The 19968-nt window shown below is 47.9% G+C and overlaps 1 protein-coding gene across 2 annotated transcripts in view; it reads left to right on the forward strand.

Moving 5' to 3' along the window:
* The window catches only part of SPTBN4 (spectrin beta, non-erythrocytic 4), a 64513-nt gene that overhangs the window by 8796 nt on the left and 35749 nt on the right, over positions 1-19968 (forward strand). For both annotated transcript variants that reach the window (XM_043992230.1, XM_043992231.1), the window contains exons 2-15: positions 7110-7324; positions 7554-7705; positions 7833-8006; positions 11621-11712; positions 12412-12492; positions 12712-12827; positions 14704-14816; positions 14919-15106; positions 15363-15480; positions 15977-16135; positions 16258-16560; positions 17532-17682; positions 18496-19414; positions 19525-19662. In XM_043992230.1, coding sequence (XP_043848165.1) covers positions 7126-7324; positions 7554-7705; positions 7833-8006; positions 11621-11712; positions 12412-12492; positions 12712-12827; positions 14704-14816; positions 14919-15106; positions 15363-15480; positions 15977-16135; positions 16258-16560; positions 17532-17682; positions 18496-19414; positions 19525-19662 — 2903 coding nt within the window. In that variant the 5' untranslated portion in view covers positions 7110-7125. The remainder of the gene's footprint in view (positions 1-7109; positions 7325-7553; positions 7706-7832; positions 8007-11620; positions 11713-12411; positions 12493-12711; positions 12828-14703; positions 14817-14918; positions 15107-15362; positions 15481-15976; positions 16136-16257; positions 16561-17531; positions 17683-18495; positions 19415-19524; positions 19663-19968) is intronic.

Below are 19968 nucleotides of genomic sequence, written 5' to 3' on the forward strand. Positions count from 1 at the left end.
TCTCCTCACTAAGGCTAACCCCTCAATTTGTGCCCTTCATCCCATCCCTTCCCTTTTCCTCCAGTAGCTCACACAAGGATCATTTATTAAGCCCTAAGCACGGGGGATGTGGAGAAAGGCAAAAACAGTTCCTGCCCTCAAGGAGCTTACATTCTAATGGAAGAGCTGAGGAGCTGAACATGTGGTTTCTGTGGCTCACTGAAGTCCTGGGTGGTGAAGTTCCTTTGTCCTAATGCACCTTCCTGCTACATAGAGTCTTAGAAAGCGATCTAGAGAACTAAGGGCTTAAGTGGCCTGTTCAGTGTCACATAGGACATGTCAGAGGCAGGATTGGAAGCAAGGTCTTCCTGGCTTTGATATCAGCTTTCTCTCCACCACGCCATGCTGCTTCTCATAAACAAAAAGGTACATGTGCAGTAGATGGGAGGTAACTAAGGAGAAAAGGCCCCCAGCATAGGGGCAGTTAAGTAGTTGAAGTGGATAAAGTGCTGGGCCTGGAGTTAGGAAGACTTGAATTTGAATCTAGCCTTGGACACTTATTAGCCATGTGACCCTGGGCAAGTCACTTAACTTCTTTCTGCCTCAGTTTCCTCAACTGTGAAATGGGCATAGCAATAACACTTACCTCTTGGGGTTTTTGTGAGGAGCAAATGAGATAACATTTGTTAGCACAGTCACATAGTAGGCACTATATAAATGTTAGCTATTATTATTGTGATCATTATTATTCAAGTACTTTGCAAAAGTTAAAGTGGCACTCTATACATTCTAGTTATTATTATTATCTTCCAATTTGTCCCAATCTACTGGTTCTTTCCTTGCGTCATGTCTGTCTCATCCCTAAAAAACCATGTTCCCATAAGCTATCATACTATATCCCTCCATTCTTTCATAAACACCTAGAGAGAGTTGTCCACTCTCATTGAGGTCATCTCCAATCTTCTCACTTACTTTTCTTATTTTTTTTAAAACATATTTCTGGGGCAGCTAGGTGGTGCAGTGGATAAAGCACCAGACCTGGATTCAGGAGGACCTGAGTTCAAATCTGGCCTCAAACACTTGACTCTTACTAGCTGTGTGACCCTGGGCAAGTCACTTAACCCTCCTTGCCTCACCAAAAAAAAAAAAAAAACCAAACCCAAAAAACCTAAAAAACAAACAAAACAAAAAACAGATTTCTACATTAGTCATGTTGTAAGAGAAGGATCAGAACAAAAAGAAAAACCACAAGAAAGAATAAACAAGAACAATAACAAAAAAGCAACAACAAAAGTGAAAATAGTCTGCTTCAATCTGCATTCAGATTCCACAGTTCTTTTTCTGGATGTGGAGGGCATTTTCCACCATAAATCTTTTGGCATTGTCTTATATTGCTGAGAAGAGTTAAGTGTATCACAGTTGATCATCCCATAATGTTGTTTGTTTGTTTGTTTGTTTTTAAGTGAGGCAGTTGGGGTTAAGTGACTTGCCCAGGGTCATACAGCTAGTAAGTGTCAAGTGTCTGAGGTCGGATTTGAACTCAGGTCCTCCTGACTCCAGGGCCAGTGCTCTATCCACTGCACCACCTAGCTGCCCCATCCCATAATGTTGTTAATACTGTGTACAGTGTTCTCTTGGTTCTGCTCATTTCACTCAGCATCAATTCATATAAGTCTCCAGATTTTTCTGAACTCCACCTGCTCATTGTTTCTTACAGCACAATAGAATTCCATTACATTCATATACCACAACTTGTTTAGCCATTCCCCAAATGATGGACATCCCCTGAATTTCCAATTTTTTGCTACCACAAAGAGAGCAGCTATAAAAATTTTTGTAAACGTGGATCCTTTTCCTTTTTAATGATCTCTTTGGGATATAGGCCTAGTAGGGGTATTGCTGTGTCAAAGGGTATACACAGTTTTAAAGTCTTTTGGGCATGGTTCCAAATTGCTCTCCAGAATGATTGGATCAGTTCACAGCTCCACCAGCAGTGCATTACTCACTTTTTAACCCTTTTTGGTCTAATTTCCAACCTTATCACTCAGCCAATATTCTTTCTTCAAGGTTAGCAAGGTTCTCTATTAATTTTTTTTTTTGCTAGCTTTTATATCACCTAGGTTTCCTATTGCATCTCTCCCTTCCCTACTCCCTTCCAGAGGGGTATCTCTTATAGCCAAGAAGGAAAAAAAAACTTCAGCAAAACCAACCAAAGTGTAATGAAAGTCTGAAGTTATATGCAGTGTCTCATACCTGTGGCCTCCCACTTCTGTTAAATGGGAAGAGGCATCTCTCCTCATGGGGCTTCTTTGGGACCAAACTTAGTCATTATAATTCTGGGCATTGAGTTTGTATTACTTTGTGGTTCTTGGCTTTCCATTTTCTTTCCATTTCCATTGTTACAGCCATAGTATGAACTGGTTTTGCCTCTTTTTTTATTCCTGGCACATTTTAGGCATTTAATGAATGCTTATTGATAAATTGTACATTATTTTGCTGACTCTGCATCAGTTCATATACGTCTTCCAAGGCTTTAATATCTGCACATGATCGGATTCGATTCCACTTCATGTCTTCAAATGATTCTAGGAGGAGCCATACCATACCTGGGGTATATGACCCCAGGACTGAGCATGCAGAGTGATGTGCCAGCCAGAAAAATGAATGAGCTCTGGGGCTTCATTAAGAAAGGCTGAACTGCAGGGCAGCTAGGTGGCACAGTGGATAAAGCATTGACTCTGGATTCAGGAAGACCTGAGTTCAAATCCAGCCTCAGACACTTGACACTTACTAGCTGTGTGACCTTGGGCAAGTCACTTAACCCTCATTGCCCCACCAAAAAAAAAAAAAAAAGAGAGAGAGAGAGGCCGAACTGGAGGTGGCTAGGTGGCGCAGTGGATAAAGCACTGGCCCTGGATTCAGGAGGACCTGGGCAAGTCACATAACCCCCCATTGCCCCACAGAAAAAACCCCAAAACCAAGAGAGGCTGAACTTCTAGAAATAAGGAGGTGAGGATTCTAATGCAGTCTGCTCTAGTCAGACCACAGCAGGACTGTCGTGTCCAAATTCAGTGGCCACAGTTTAAGAGGGCATCAATAAGCGGGATTGTCCAGAGGGGGAGCAGTGAGTATGATGGAAGCCTTTTAGCCCATGCCATGAGCAGCAGGAAGCATGGTGCCTATCTTCAAAGGTGTGAAGGATTATCTTGTGGAATAAGGGTCAGATTTGTTTAACCTCAGAGGAAAGAACGAGGAGCAATGTTGGAGGGAAATGGGATGGGATATGGAATTGCAAAGGGGTTAATTTAGGTTTGGTTTCAGGAGAAACTTCCCAACAATTAGAGCTGTCCCCAAGTGCAGTGGGCTGCCTTGGGGGACAATGGGTTTCCTCTTGGTGGATTTCTTCAGACAGAATCTAGATGATCACTTGCTAAGGATGTTATAATAGGGATTCCTTTTAGGTCTGGGTTAGACTGGACTCCACTGAGGACACACCTAACTCCAAAATTCCATGGTTCTTTGACCTTTCTTTGGCCATTTTCCAGTGGATGCCCCATATTACCTCCACATATTGCCTCATTCCTTACCTAGCCTCAATCACTGAATGTGTTGCCTCAGTCAAACTGAGACCTGGGAAGGACCCCAGCTTAAAAAGGCCAGGGTCTTCCATTGCATCCTGGGCCATCTCCAGTAGTCCTGATCTATATCTTGCCACTGGACCCAGGTAGCTCCAGAGGAGAGAGTGAAGTTGGTGACCCTACATAGTCCTTCATCACTTAAATCCAATTCACTGTAAGTCATGACAGCACCTCCCAATGTCTTGGTCCTCTTCAAGAACGAAGGACAAACAAATAATGAACAAGTGATTCAAAGCAGAACTCTATCTCTGCCACGTCAAATGTACCTCATTTTCTAACATCTCTCTTTTTGTTAAAGGTACCATCATTCTTCCAATTACTTAGATTCACAAGTGGAGTCTCATCCTCTATTTTCCTCTCTCCCTCAGTCCCCACGTCTAATCAATTTTTAAGTCTTGCCATATCTCCCAGCTGGCTCCTCTCCACTCACATGGCCACTATTCTCTCTCACTTAACTATTGTAGAAGCCTTGGACTGAGTTCAAATCCTTCCTCAGACACTTACTAGTTATGTGACCCTGGGCAAGTCATTTAAACTCTGTGAGTCTCAATTTCTCATCTGGAAAATAATAAGAGACTCTATTCCACAGGATGGTTGTGAGGACCTAATGAGATAATAAATGTAAAGCTCTTTGAGGACCTTAAAGTACTATATAAATGCTAGCTATTCTTTTTTTTTTTGAGGGCAATGAGGGTTAAGTGACTTGCCCAGGGTCACACAGCTAGTGTCAAGTGTCTAAGGCCGGATTTGAACTCCGGTCCTCCTGAATCCAGGGCCGGCGCTTTATCCACTGTGCCATCTATTTGCCCCCAATGCTAGCTAATATTATTCTTTCCCTGCCTCCTTTTGCTGTTCCTAAAGCAGAGATCCAACTATGTTATTCACCTGCTAAAGAAACCGCAATGGTTCCCTATCACCTTTAGGATCAAACCCAAGCGTCTCTTTTTGACATTTAGGGCCCTTCACAGACTGGCTCTCGTCTCCCTCCTTCCCAGGCTTATTACACCTTATTTCCTTTCACATACTTCATTGTCACTGCCCTGACCTACTTGCTGTTCCCTGGTTGTCACCTTCCATCTCCTCATCTCCTCGTCCTGTACCTGTGCACAAGCTGACTGTCCCCTGAGTCTGCAAAGCTCTTCTTCCTCCCCCCCCCCAGTTTTTTAGGGTCTCTTGCTTCCTTCAGAGGTCAGCAGACGGGGCAGCCTCTTGTACGAAGTTCTTCCTGATACACATTGGCAATTGTATCTTCCCCTCCAAATATCATTCTTCACTTTGTAAATATTTCATATTCATGTGTCTATTGTGTCCCCCACCCCCAATAGAATGTTGTCTTTGAAAGCAGGAATTATATTGGATTGTTTTGGGGTTTGTTTCCCAGTTACTGGCTTATAGGGAGAGGAAGTAGACTTGAGATTTCAATGGTAATTGAAACGACTGATCTATTCATTCAGGCCAGCACCTCCTCTGTAGGCTTGTAGTGATGGATGATCGCCTGGAGTTCTTCTAGGTTAAATGACTTTCCCAGGATCACACAGCCAGCATGTGTTAGGGGAAGGACCCAAGTCTTCCTGGCTTTGAGGCCACAATGCCTCCCATCTAGTGCATAATAAATGTTTAATAAATGACTGGATTAGCCAGGACTCTTCTTGGTTTCCTCTCCCTTGGTAAGCTCATTTGCTCCCATGAGCTCATTGATCACCTATGCCAAAATGATTCCCAAATCACATACCCAGTCCCAAACTCATTCCTGAGCTCTAGTTTTGTATCTTTAATTGCTTGTTGGACATCTTTGCTTAGCTTTCCCACCAGCACTGCAGACTAAACGTGTCCGAAACAGAACACCTTTGCTTTCTTCCCTAAACCCCATTCCCCTCTCCGTTTCCCATTTCTCTAGAGGGCATTGCCATCTGCCATCCCACTCAACCCGGCATATCATCTACAGGTTATCATCAACTTTACATCCTCTGACTCTCCTCAAATCGAATCAGTCACCAAGTCTTGTCCATTCTATCCCTGTAACATCTCTGGAAATTGCTCTCTTCCTCCTATTTGGATGGCCACCACTGTAGTTCAGACCCACATCACCTCTTGCTTAGACTATTGCCCTAACTGGATGCCTCTTTAGCTTTCAGTTTTTTCCCCCTTTCCAACCCATCTTCCATGAAGCTGTCAATAGAATCCATCTAAAGACAAGTTGGACCATGTCGATCCCTTGCCTAAGAATATTCAGTGGCTCCCTGTTGTCTCTAGGATAAAATAAAAAATCCTCAACCTGGCATTCCTGGTCAAGCTCCAGCTGACTTTTCCAGGCTTGCATGTAATTCCCCTTTGCACACTCTGTGTTCCAGTAGCTAGGTGGTCCAGTGGATAGAGCTCTTAGACTTGAAGCTAGAAGGACTTGAGTTCAAATCCAGCCTCAGATACTTACTTGCTGGAAATGACCCTAGGCAAGTCATTTAACCCCTCTTTGCCTCAGTTTCCTCATCTTTAAAATGGGGATAATAATAGCATCTACTTCCCAGGGTTGTTGAAAGAATCAAATGAGATCATGATTGCAAGATGCTTAGCACAGTGCCTGGCACCTAGTAAATGCTATATAAACCTTAGCTATTATTATTACTACTCATTGCCTGACTCTTATAAGGCATTTCAAAAATATTCGTTGGATTGGACCATATGAGATTTGATGGGATGGGATAGGCATGACCCTAACTTTCCAGCCATATCTGCATGGCTGCCCTTCATGGGCTCTCCTCTACAGCCAGACCACCCAAATCTCTGTTCCCCAGACGCGCTCTGAGCTCGCCTATCTGCATGCTGTTGCTCAGGCTGGGCCCTGGGTGCAGTGTCCTCCCTTCTGTCTCAGGGGATGGAGGGTGGTCCGGTGGGAAGAGAGTGCTGGCTCTGGCCAGGTCAGAGGGGTTGGGTTCTGAGCAGTTCCCTATCTCTGGCATCCAGACTTAGTCACTAAAGATCTCTGAGCCCCAAGCGCCTAATCTGTAAAACAGATAGCCCTTCTGCAGCTCCGAATCTGGGTGCTCATCATCTGCATCATTGGGCTTCAGTTTTCTCCTCTGTAAAATGGGAAGATTGGACCAGATGATAGCTGCAGTCCCTTCTAGTCCTGTGACCTCCCAGTCAGTAACAGACATCTCCCTTGGATGACACTTAGCACTTTTTTTCTGTCCCTCTCTAATGAATAGATAACAGAATAACTGCATTATAGTTATCTGTGTGTACATATTATGATTTACTGAGCTCTCTGCCCCAGGGCTTTGCACATGGTGTCAACATCATGTTTTACTGAATGAATAGATGAGTGAATGGGGAGAATCAAGATAGGAGCAGGGATATCGTAGGCTGTTTGGGTGAATTGATTTCAGGGATGCTTGGGGCCTGTGTCTGGGCTGTGAAGGGGCTGGGGGGGGGCGGTAGTGCTGACCCTGGATTGAGACATTTCTGACGAGCCTCCTTGTCTCTCTCCCACAGCCCTGCACATTCCCTGATGGCCCACATGCTGGGAGGCCCCGGGGAACTGGACAACATGGAGGGTCCTCCCTCAATCAACAACAACAACCCCACCCGATGGGAGAGCCCTGAGCGGGCCTGGGATCGGGAACCCACAGCAGCCCCAACAGCAGCTTCTGGGTCAGCCAACGCAGCTGCCTCACTTTTCGAGTGTTCTCGGATCAAGGCCTTGGCAGGTGGACAATGGGAGACGGAGGAGCTGGGGCAAGTGGGGACTGGAGGCAGTAGGGGTAGAAGGTCAGGTAGCTGGAGTCAGGTAGGGAGCAGAGGTCAGGTAGAGGGGCAGGAGAGGACCAGAAGCCAGGGAATTGGGGCATGGGGAACTAGAGGTCATGACTGTGGGGGCGGGGTGGGCTGAGAGGTCTGACCAGGCTGGGGAAGAAGCAGGTTGGCTTTGCTTCATAGATGAGCGGGAGGCGGTGCAGAAGAAGACCTTCACCAAATGGGTGAACTCTCACCTGGGGCGTGTGGGCTGCCGCATCAACGACCTGTACGGAGACCTGCGTGATGGTTATGTGCTCACCAGACTTCTGGAGGTGCTATCAGGGGAGCAGCTGGTAAGGAGAGGCTGGGCTGGGGCTGGCTGGGGAGCAGGAGGCAGGGGGGACCTGGACTATTGCAGGTGGAGGGATGGGATGAGAAAGGACTGTCTCTGCATGCTGTCTCCCTCTGTTTCCTCCCCAGCCGAGACCCACACGGGGCCGGATGAGGATCCACTCCCTGGAGAATGTGGACAAGGCACTGCAGTTCCTGAAGGAGCAGCGTGTACACCTGGAGAACGTGGGCTCCCATGATATTGTGGATGGGAACCACCGGCTTACCCTGGGGTTGGTCTGGACCATCATTCTCCGCTTCCAGGTACTAATGACCCAGAATCCTGTCCCCCCCCGCCCCAGGGAAGTGTGGAAGCACTGCCCCAAATACAGAACCTTGTCTCTGGAGCTATCCTTCTTCCCCTCTTCCTTGTTCTAACCTTGAAATTCCTCTCTGAAAGTCAACACGGGAGCCTGTCTTCCCTGACCTATAGCCCCAAACCAGTTCCCCACAGAGGAGTCTCAGACACTTATTCTGACCTCAAAACTCAATTCTCAAGTCTTGATTCATGAACCTGGGATGCTTAGGCTGTCTCAGAACTCAATCCTAGAACCCTTATCTAGACCTCTGCAGCTCTTGTCTTGACCTAGAACTCAGTCTTGAAACACCCTTTCACAGTCAGGAATCTGGAACAATCACTGTGACCTAGACCTCAGTCCTGAAACACCTTCTCTGACTCAAGAATCTGGAACACTCACTGTAACCTAGAACTCCTAACTAACAGTCTGGAACTCTTAATATGACCCCTTAGTACCCCTATCTAGGAGCTTGAATCTTTCACTCTGACTTAGGACTCAATCTTAGAACCTTTGCCTGTGAATTTGCAACTCTTACCTGGACCCAGAATTCTACTAAAATTCCCAACTGGAAATAGAACCCAACACCAGAATCTCCCCTTCCCCAGGACTTTGAAATACTTGCCCTGACCTAGAACCACCATCAGGGAGTCTTTAAAAAGATCTCACTTTGACCTAGAACATCTTCCTTGCTGGGGGCCTGGAATTCTTACTGTGACCCAGATTCTAAAACTCCCCATGCCCAGGAGGCTACAGTTTTCACCCTGACTCAGAACCCATTTCTGGAACCTGAAGACCCTGAGAATATGAAACTTTCATCCTGACCCAGATATGATTCTGTAACTTCCCTTTCTTTTAAACTATAGTCATAATGGTGGTATCCCAGCCTAAACTCTCACCTCTGGCTCCCCAGGAGGCTGAACGCTTATCCTAACCTAGAATCCATACCTGGGCATCTAAGTGGTGCAGTAGAGAGGGCACTGGCCTTGGAGTCAGGAGGACCTGAATTCAAATCGAGCCTTAGATACTTGACAGTACTAGCTGTGTGACCCTGGACAAGTCACTTAACCCTGATTGCCTCAAACATCCAGGGCCATATCCAGTCATCCTGATCTATATCTTGCCACTGGACCCAGATGGTTCTGGAGGAGAGAGCGAGGCTGGTGACTTTGCACAACCCTCCCCCACTTAAATCTGATTCGCCGCAAGTCATGACCTCACTCTGATGTCATGGTCCTCTTCAAGAATGAAGAACAAACCTGGCCATCTGAAAGACTCACTCTGACCTAGAACATTTCCCCACATGGTAGTCTAGTACTCTCATCCTGTCCCAGAAGCAAACTCAGAATTGTCCCCTGGGAGCCTTCATTCTTTTTCCTCCCAATAGCAATCAAGTATTTCCCCCTTCCCATATGCATCCACCCTAATTATATGATGCTGGGAAAGTCACTTAACTTCTGTCTGCCTCAGTTTCTTCAAATACAAAATAGGGATATTAATAGTCCTTACCTCCCAAGGTTATTGTGAGGGTCAAATAAAATATTTGTGAAGTGCTTAGCACAGTGACTGGTGCCCTCCCAAATATCCATAGTCAAGCAAAAGAAAATTATCCTTATTGGTCATGTCCAAAGCCGTGTGTGTCTCATTCTGTATATTTGGTTCTTTAGCTCTCTGTCAGGAGGTGGGGACCATTCTTTAACGTTGGTTCTTAGGAATCCTGGTTGGTCATTGGTCAGAGTGCTTAAGTCATTCAAAACAGCTTGATTTTACAATGCTGATGATACAGTATAAATTGTTCTCCTGGTGCTGCTCACTTTACTTTGTTTCAGTTCATACAGATCTTGCCAGGTTTTTCTGGAGCCATTCCCTTCATCATTTCTTACAGCACAAGAGCATTCTATCACCTTCACATACCATATATATATATATATATATATATATACACACACACACCATACACATACCATACCTTGTTCTGCCATTCCCCAATAGGAAGATCTTTTAGTTCCCAATTTTTGGCTACTATGAAAAGAGCTGCCATAAATAATTTTGTATATACGGGATTTTTTCTATTTAGGTATTATTATTTTAGTTATTATTTAGCTACTTTTTTCTATAGATATAATAGTGGTATCCCAGCCTTAATTCTTACTTCTATCTCAGGTCCAAATCATAGTCCCCTCCCTATCTGTATTACACCCTCTCTGATGTAGAACCCATTTTCCTGATGGAGCCTGGAACTTTTAAAAAATAGATTTTATTGATATGTTTTGTTATATATATTGAAATCTTCCACTCTATCTATTCCCCAATTCCTCCCCCAAAGCCATCTTTTATGATAAGGAATTTTTTTAAAAAGTATTTATTTTTTTCTAATTACCTATAAGGACAATTTTCAATATTCATTTTTTAAAATTATTTATTTGTGGGGCAATGAGGGTTAAGTGACTTGCCCAGGGTCACACAGCTAGTAAGTGTCAAGTGACTGAGGCTGGATTTGAACTCGGGTCCTCCTGGATCCAAGGCCAGTGCTTTATCTACTGCACCACCTAGCTGCCCCCTTTTATAGGATTTTGAGTTCCAAATTTTCCTCCCTCCCAAGATGGCAAGCAATCTAATCTAGGTTATACATGTGCAATCATGTGAAACATATTTCCATATTAGTCATGTTGTTAAAGAAGAAATAGAACAAGAGAAAAAACTATGCATAAAAAAAGAAAGAAAATGAAAATAGTATGTTTTGATCTGCATTCAGACTCCATTAGTTCTTCTTTGGCTGTGGACAGCATTGTCTATTTGATAAGGAATTTTTAAAAGAGGAAGAAAAAAAATTCAATAAAATTAATCAATATATTGAAAGTCTGACATTTCTATGCAGTATTCCCTGCCCGTGAACCCTCACCTCTTCAAAAAAGTGGGAGAAAGTCTTCTTTTGTTTCTTCTTTGAGGCCACGCTTAGAGGCTGGGACTTGAAACCTGAGCCAGTCCCAACCTGAGGTCCTTCTCAGGAGCCTGGGGTGGAGAATCTGGGATCTAGAATGTCATATCCAGAAGAGCCTTGATCTAGAACCCTGCTGTAATGCAGCATCCAATTCTAGTATGTTGGTCATCCCAGATTCTGGATCTCTGCTTTAGAACTTCTCTGAGATGCTCTAGAACAGCACTACCCCAAGAGTTTGGGCCTCCATCCTAACTCTGATTCAATTTAAGTGATTTTGACAAGCTCTTATCAAACATCTGCTGTTTGCAGAGTATTGTCCTGGGGGCTGAGTAATAGCTGACATTTCCATAGGATTTCAGGTTTATTAAATGCTTTATACATATTATTTCCTTTGGTCCTCACAGTGACTGAACATGCATGTATTACTATGCCCATTTTAGAGGTGAGCAAACTGAGATTCAGAGAAAAGAAATTGCTTGCCCCATGATCACCAAGGTTGCCTCAGTTCCCCTTGATTCCACAATCCTTGCTGGTCCATGCTGGAAGCTCTGTCCAGGATCTAAAGCCAGGAACCCAGCCTCCCTGAACTGTCTATTGCCACATCGTCGTCTCCCAACTTACTCCTTCCTCCTTCGCCCCAGATTCAGGTAATCAAGATTGAGACAGAGGACAATCAGGAAACGCGGTCAGCCAAAGACGCCCTGTTGCTCTGGTGTCAGATGAAGACAGCGGGGTAGGGGATCCCCTACCCTCTTCTGGGACCCCCTCCCCTTCTCAGAGTATGGAAAAGTCTTCCGGTGGGGAGAAAGGGAGGGAGCTCTGGGCTGGGAAGCAGACTGTAGAGGGAGGGTGGATGTGGATCGGTGGGCAGAAGGTGCCTGGTGGGTGAAGTGGCCTCTCTCTCTTTCTGACTCTCATTTTTCTGTCTCTCTCCCTCTCCCTCTCTCTGCATCTCCTGTCTATTTCTTTCACTTTGTGTGCTTTTCTGTCTAATGGTCTTTTTTTCCTTCCCTTTCTCCATGGCTCTTGGATCTTGGTCTTTCTTGGGGTCTTTCTGAGTCTTCTTTTATTTGTTCTCTCTCTCTCTCTCTCTCTCTCTCTCTCTCTCTCTCTCTCTCTCTCTCTCTGTCTCAATCTCTCCCCCCCCCATCTATCTCTCCCCCTCTTCTGTCTTTCCCCTCTATGGGTGTATCTCTTTCTGTCTCTCTATTTCTGTGTGTCTCTGACTCTCTCTCGGCTCCCTTCCATCTCCTCCCCCCCCCCCCAATCTCTGTCTTTCTCCTTTATGTTGGCATTAATCTCTGCCTTGGTCTTTCCCTGAATCTCTATCTTTCCTTGGATTTTCATTTCCATCTTTCCATCTATCTGCCCATTTGCTTCTTGGTCACCTGTGTCTGTGCATCCCCCCTACCCTTTTCCTACCCATCCTCAGTTACCCTGAGGTGAACATTCAGAATTTCACCACTAGCTGGAGGGATGGCCTGGCCTTCAATGCTCTCATCCACCGACACAGGTAGATGACCTGTCCTTGTTCCTGCCTCTGTATCCACAGATATGTGGAGAAATCACTCTTTCTTACCTACCACACCCCCCTGCCCTTTCTGGCACTGGTTCAGTGTTCTGTCCCCCTTGGGCTAGGGGCTTTTCTGGGTCTGGGGCTTCTCTGCCCACACATCTCCGCTTTCACTGCCCTCCCCTCTCACTGCCCTCCCCTCTCTGTTCCCATCCCCAGGCCAGACCTAGTGGACTTCAGCAAACTCACCAAATCCAATGCCACCTACAATTTACAGCGGGCATTTCACACTGCTGAGCAGCAGCTGGGGCTGGCCCGTCTACTTGACCCAGAAGGTGAAGTTTGTTCTCTCCCCAGAATCCTCAGAATCCTCACTCCAAGCCCCCTCTATCCTAGCTGGAGCCCCCAGGAAATTAAAACACACACTGTCAGAGCTAGAAGAGATGTTAGTGCATATAGAATGTTGGTGCTAAAATGGACCTTAGGCCTGGAAAGGATTGTTCAGATAGGACAATCGAGGGCCAAAGAAGGGACAAGCCGTTCCCGAAGTCAGGAAGCCAGGGCAAGAGATACAGCCTAGGCTGATGGGCAGATAACCAGCCTCAAAGCCAGGAAGACTGAGCCAGGGGAACTCTTTAAGACACTGAAGTCCTCCAGAGAAAGAACTGATCAATAGAAGTATGCATAATATGATTTTACACACGTGTGTACGTGTATCTATACACCTATGTATACATGTATGTATGCATATATCCATAAACTTTTGAGTCCAATGGTAGACATTTCTAGGGTAAGGAGTGGGGAAGGAAGGAAAAATATACAAAGTGCACAGCAAAGAACAAAAGGAAATGTAGAAGGAAGCACAGAGAGCAGAGTAGCTTTGAAAACGATGAGTGGGGGCAGCTAGGTAGAGCAGTGGATAAAGTACCAGCCCTGGATTCAGGAGGACCTGAGTTCAAATCCAGCCTCAGATATTTGACATTTATTAGTTGTGTCACCCTGGGCAAGTCACTTAACCCCCATTGCCCTGCAAAAAGAAAAAAGAAAATAAAAAAAGAAAATGAGTGGTATTTATATAGGTTTTGTTTTGTTTTGTTTTGTTACAAAAGGTAATTGGTGAAAAATGTAATTTCATGGTTTTATAGTGAATCCTCTTTTTAGGTTGTACTGCATGCATGGAAATGTTCTTTTTGTCTTTGTGTATTTAAGTTCAAAATGAATAAAAAAAAATTTTAAGACCCTAAAGTCCAGGAAAGGTGCTGACCTGCATTGGTAGAAGGAGTTTGTTACAAGGAACTCCCCTAAAATCACAGGTCTAGTTAAAACAAACAAAAAGAGTGGAGGTGACTACAACCCAAGTCCTTAGGCTCCACACTTAGGACTGGAACAAGACCATTGATTTGATTGATACAAGAAACTCCCAGGTCAGGAAAACTCCTTCCACTAATACATTTTACCTTATTGTCTTAGAATGTTGCCTAGAAGGGGCAGCTAGGTGGCGCAGTGGATAAAGCACCGGCCCTGGATTTAGGAGTGCCTGAGTTCAAATCCGGCCTCAGACACTTGACACATACTAGCTATGTGACCCTGGGCAAGTCACTTAACCCCCATTGCCCCACAAAAACAAAAAAACAAAAACAAACAAACAAACAAATCCAGCCTCAGACACTTAACACTTACTAGCTGTGTGACCCTAGGCAAGTCACTTAACCCCAATTGCCTCACAAAAAAAAAATGTTGCCTAGAGTATTGAGAGATTAGACTTGCCACGGTTCTTGCAGCTGGTTTGTGTCAGAAGAGGGACTCGAATCCAAGTCCTCCTGGCTTTGGGGCCAGCCCTCTATCTACTACTATTTGGGGGGGGGGGAGAGGGGATTAAGTGACTTGCCCAGAGTCACACAGCTAGTAAGTGTCAAGTGTCTGAGGTCAGATTTGAACTCAGGTACTCCTTAATCCAGGGCTGGTGCTTTATCCACTGCACCACCTAGCTGCCCCCTTCTATGTACTACTATGCCTTATTCTCCTCCCTTTCTCCAAAAATAATTCTTTAGCATTTTCCCAATATCTGATTGCCAACTTGCCTTCTCTTCTCCAAGGGTCTTGTTGTTCCCTGGCCCCCCAGAGTCCCCTGCTTTGCTGCTGCCTTTCTTCTCCCTCTTGTTCCCAGGAGGCTCTCTCATCTCAGACCCCATTTCTCTCCCCACCCTCCAGATGTCAATATGGAAGCTCCAGATGAGAAATCCATAATCACTTATGTGGTCTCCTACTATCACTACTTCTCCAAGATGAAGGCCCTGGCGGTGGAGGGGAAGCGGATAGGAAAGGTATCCAGGCTTGAGCAGAAAGAGCAGTGATGTCCTGGGGTAGCCCTGTCAGCTCCCTTGCTGATCTTGCTGATCTTGTCCCCTTGCCACTGCCGGGGTTAGGTACTGGAGCAGGTGATGGAGATTGGGAAGATCATGGAGCGTTATGAGGAGCTGGCCTCGGAGCTCCTGGCCTGGATTGAACGGACGGTGGCCCTCATCAGCAACCAGAGGTTCGCCAACTCTCTCAGTGGTGTCCAGCAGCAGCTGCAGGCTTTCACCGCCTACTGCACCCTGGAGAAGCCCATCAAGTGAGGAGCACCCAGAACTGGAGAGGGCTGGGGTGGCGTCATCGGGAGAGACCTGAGAAAGTGTAGGGATAGGGTGGGGGTGGAGAATGTTGGTGGTCCTTGTGTAAGGGGCACGGCAAACTATCAGGAGGATGTGACAATTGAGAGAGAGAGAGAGAGAGAGAGAGAGAGAGAGAGAGAGAGAGAGAGAGAGAGAGAGAGAGAGAAAGAGGCAGACAAAGAGACTCAACTCACTTCCCCCTTTCCTGTATTTTAGGTTCCAGGAGAAAGGGAACCTGGAAGTTCTGCTCTTCAGTATTCAGAGCAAACTTAGGGCCAGCAACCGGCGCCTCTATGTGCCCCGAGAGGGCTGCAGCATCTCTGACATCAACAAGGTTCTGAGACATGGGCAAGGCTTGGGGTGGCATTTGGTGGGACTAACAGCTGGGTGTATGAGGTGGTTGGGTGGCTGGATTTAGAAAGGCAGTGATTGGATTTTAGGTAAATGGAGAAGAAAAGTTGGGGGAGATGGAAGCTTCAGGTTGAGGGTGATGGTGATGGGAGAAGCTAGCTCATTTGGGGGATGAGTGGGAAGAGGGCAGAGGAGCCGGGGTCTGGGTGATTAAAAAGTTGGGTTTAGAGGGTTAAAAGAATCCGGGTTTGAAGGGGATAGAGGGACAGGGTTTGGGAAGGGAAGGGAAGCTGGGTTTGAGGAAGACTGGCTCCTCAGCTCCTCAGCTCCTCAGAGAGCTGGGGTTGCAGTGATGGAGGTTGATTTGCGGGATGGAGTGGTGAGGTTTAGAGAATGGTGGGGCTGAATTTAGGCAACGCAGGGGCTGGGGCTGGCCACAGATGGGGTTGAGATCCTGCCTCACTCCCCTCAATCCCTAGGCATGGACACAACTAGAAAAGGCAGAGCATGAGCGGGAGGTTGCTCTTCGAGGGGAGCTCATCCGGCAAGAGAAGCTAGAACTCCTGGCTCAGAGGTTTGACCACAAGGCAGCCATGAGGGAGAGCTGGCTTAGTGAGAACCAGCGCCTCGTGTCTCAGGTAATCAGGCAGGACGGGGCAGGTTTCTGGGGGGTAACCCAGAAGGGTGGGGTTGGTGGATTCCCAGCCCCCTCAACCCATGTCATCCCTCCCTCCTTCCTTATATCCTTCTCTGTGCCCAGGACAACTTTGGGTATGACTTACCAGCGGTGGAGGCAGCCATGAAGAAACATGAAGCTATCGAAGCTGATATCTCATCCTATGAAGAGAGGATCCAGGCCGTGGCTGACCTGGCCCAGGCGCTGGCTGCGGAGGGTTACTATGACACACGGCGGGTTGCTGCCCAGCGAGACAGTGTCCTGCGTCAGTGGGAGCTGCTGACTGGGCTCGTGGGAGCCCGGAGGACTCGGCTTGAACAGAACTTGGCCCTACAAAAAGTCTTTCAGGAGATGGTCTACATGGTGGACTGGATGGAGGAGATGCAGGTGCTCGTGAGCTGGGGGCCAGTGGAGAACAGTCAGTCTACAGAGGCAGAGATGTAGAGAGAGGGGAGGGAGAGATGCAGAGAAAGACAGAGAGAGACACAGAGAGAAAGGGGTGGGTGGGGAAGAGAGGGAGGAGGGAGAAAGAGAATGAGAGGATGAGAGAGAATGAGAGAGAGATGGGAGGGTGGAGGAGATGGGGAGGGAGAAAGGGAAGGAGAGAGGGAAGGAGAGAGACAGAGATTAAAAATATTTTTTTAAAAAGAGAGACATACAGGTGGGGACCAGGTTCAAGAGGTAGAAGTAGAGAGGACAAGAATTGGGGATTTAAGGAAATGGAGATGTTTCTCCTGGAGAATAAAAAGGCTTGGGGAGAGCCTCTTCACTCTCTTTAAGTGTTTGGGGTATGGGAGAGAGGTATGTCATGACTGGGGATTAAGCCTTTTTCACTTGACCCCAAAGGACACAACTAGGATTATGGCGAATTTAGGTCTGAAGAAAGGAAGACTTCCTAACAATGAGAGCTATCCAAAAGTAGATTGGGCTGTTTTGGGAGGTAGGGAGTTCCCCAAGACCAGCAATCTTCGAGTAGAACCTGGATGAGCATTTATTGAGGGAGCTGTAGTGAGACCCTTCAGGTTGACTTGGTTCTTTCGTTAAGTACCCTTTGAGGTTCATATGACCTCTTGGTGTTTTTTGGGTTTTTTTAGTGAGGCAATTGGGGTTAAGTGACTTGCCCAGGGTCACACAGCTAGTAAGTGTTAAGTGTCTGAGGCCAGATTTGAACTCAGGTACTCCTGACTCCAGGGCTGGTGCTCTATCCACTGCACCACCTAGCTGCCCCCCCCCCCCATATGACCTCTTGGAATCTATGCAAGACCAAGGGACAGTAAGTTAGAGAGGCAACTACAAGAAAGGTGAAAGATAACTGAGCTCATGCTCTGCCCTGTGTCCTTCCCTCTATCTCTTCCCAGGCCCAGCTTCTGTCCAAAGAGTGTGGCCAGCATCTCTTGGAGGTAGAAGACCTGCTGCAGAAACACGGGTTGTTAGAAGGGGATATCACAGCCCAGAGCGAGCGTGTGGAGGCACTCAATGCCACAGCACTGAGATTCTCCCAGTTACAGGGTACAGAGGAAAGGGATGGCTGGTAGCTTCCCCTTGGGCAGGGGAAGGCAGGAAGGTCCTCCCAAGGGTGGAATCAGAGGGACTCCCAGGGGTGGCAAGACTGCTGGGTGAGTTGGGGGTGAGGACTAGTAGAGCCTCCTGTACTTTGAGTGAATCACAAATAAGGCGGGCAGGTAGGTAACCATTATTTGGAAGTTCTTTCACTGTGGAATACACGGCCAGGAGAGGTAGTGAGCTCCCCATTCCTGGGTAACATGGGATCATAAGATCTTCAGGGCTGGAAGGGGCCTTAGAGATGTAATTTGGTCCAATCCCCTCATTTTACAGATGGGGAAACTGAGGCCCAGAGATGGGAAGTCACTTACCCAAGGTCACACAGCTAGTAAGTGGCAGAGCTGAGTTTTGAACCCAGGTCTTCTGACTTCAAATCCAGTTTTCTTTTCTCTGCATCACTGTCGCGGAGCAGAGGCTGGATGCCACGCCCCCTCCCCACCCCTTCACCCCATGACCATTTCAGTGTAACAAGCATTTATTAAGTGCTTACTTCAGTATGTACAAGACACTGTGATAGGACCTTGAAGAGAACCAGGAGATTCTGCAATCTCCTATTTTGAATGCTGTAAGCTTCTCTGATTCTCTCATTCTACAACATCCGGGGGTTGGGCGGTTAGGCCCAGGGCTCCTAGGGGCCCCGCCCGACTGCTGAGCTGGGACTAGCCCTGACAGGGCTCTCAAGGTCCAGATGTGAGGCGCAGGGACACACGCGATGGGCTCAGCCCAAGGCCTAAATGCCCTGTCCCCCTCTGCCCACAGGTTACCAACCCTGTGACCCACAGATCATCCGAAACCGCGTGAGCCACGTGCACGGCTGCCTGACAGAGCTTCAGGACCTGGCGGGGAGGCGGCGGGCCGAGCTGGAGGCATCCCGGACCCTGTGGACGCTGTTGCAGGAGCTGGAGGAAGCAGAGGCCTGGGCACGGGAGAAGGAGCACCTCCTGGAGAGCAGGGCTAGCAGTGGAGGTGGAGGCCCCCATGACCTCCCGAGCGCTGCCCGCCTCTTGGCGCAGCACCGGATCCTACAGGGAGAGCTAGGTGGGCGGCGGGCGCTGCTGCAGCAGGCCCTGCAGCGGGGTGAGGCGCTAACAGCTAGTGGCAGCGGCGATGCTGCAGCGCTGGGCTTGATGGAGCGGGCAGCAGGTGCCCGGCGGCGCTGGCAGCGGCTGGAGGAGGCAGCCGCACGGCGGGAGAGACGACTGCAGGAGGCACGGGCCCTCCATCAGTTTGGGACAGAGTTGGATGGGCTCTTGGCCTGGCTGAGGGATGCCTACCGACTGGCGGCCAGTGGGGACTTCGGGCACGATGAGGCATCCAGCCGTCGGCTGGCCCGGCAGCACCGGGCTCTGTCTGGGGAAGTGGAGGCACACCGGGGCGTGGTGGCGGGCTTGCGACGGCAGCTGGCCGGGCTGGGCGGGACCGGGCGTGAAGCAGCGGCGGGTGCAGCAGCCGGTGGGGTCATGGCGCTGCAGGTCCGCGTGGTGGAAGTGGAGCAGCTGTTTGCGGAGGTGGCAGAGGTGGCGGGCCTGCGGCGCCAGTGGCTGCGGGATGCCTTGGCCGTGTACCGCATGTTCAGTGAAGTTCATGCGTGCGAACTCTGGATTGGCGAAAAGGAGAAATGGCTGCTCGCCATGCGTGTTCCTGATGACCTGGATGAAGTGGAGGTTGTGCAACACAGGTACCGGCCCGGGTGGCGGGATCCTGGGGTGGGGGGAGAGGGAAGGACCGGGCGCAGGGCTCCCTCGGAAGGACACAGGTAACTTCCCGGCCCCCCCTCCCTCACCGCAGGTTTGAGAGTCTGGACCAGGAAATGAACAGTCTGATGGGTCGCGTGCTCGATGTGAATCACACGGTCCAGCAGCTGGTGGAAGGCGGACACCCCAGTTCCGATGAGGTGCGCTCTTGCCAAGACCACCTCAACAGCAGGTGAGCTCTTCCGGTCTGACCTCCAGCCTTCCTTCCATGTGAACTGAATCAAACCGTAGTAGGCATTAAGTGCCTACTGTGTGCCAGGCTGTGGGCGAGGCACTAGGATACAGAGACAAAAACGAAGCGATCCGTGCTTGGCAGGAGTTTCCATTCTTCTGAGAAGAGGGTCTATTACGTTATACAGTTCCTTTCCAGTTCTGTGATTCCATGTTCTAAGCTCCCATTATAGTTCGTGGTCTTTGTTCTAAGCTCCCTTCTAGCTCTGACATTTTCTGCTTTGAGTTCTCTTTCAACTCTAACATC

The sequence above is a fragment of the Dromiciops gliroides genome, chromosome 3, assembly GCF_019393635.1.
Source record: "Dromiciops gliroides isolate mDroGli1 chromosome 3, mDroGli1.pri, whole genome shotgun sequence".
Classification (NCBI taxonomy): Eukaryota; Metazoa; Chordata; class Mammalia; order Microbiotheria; family Microbiotheriidae; genus Dromiciops; species Dromiciops gliroides.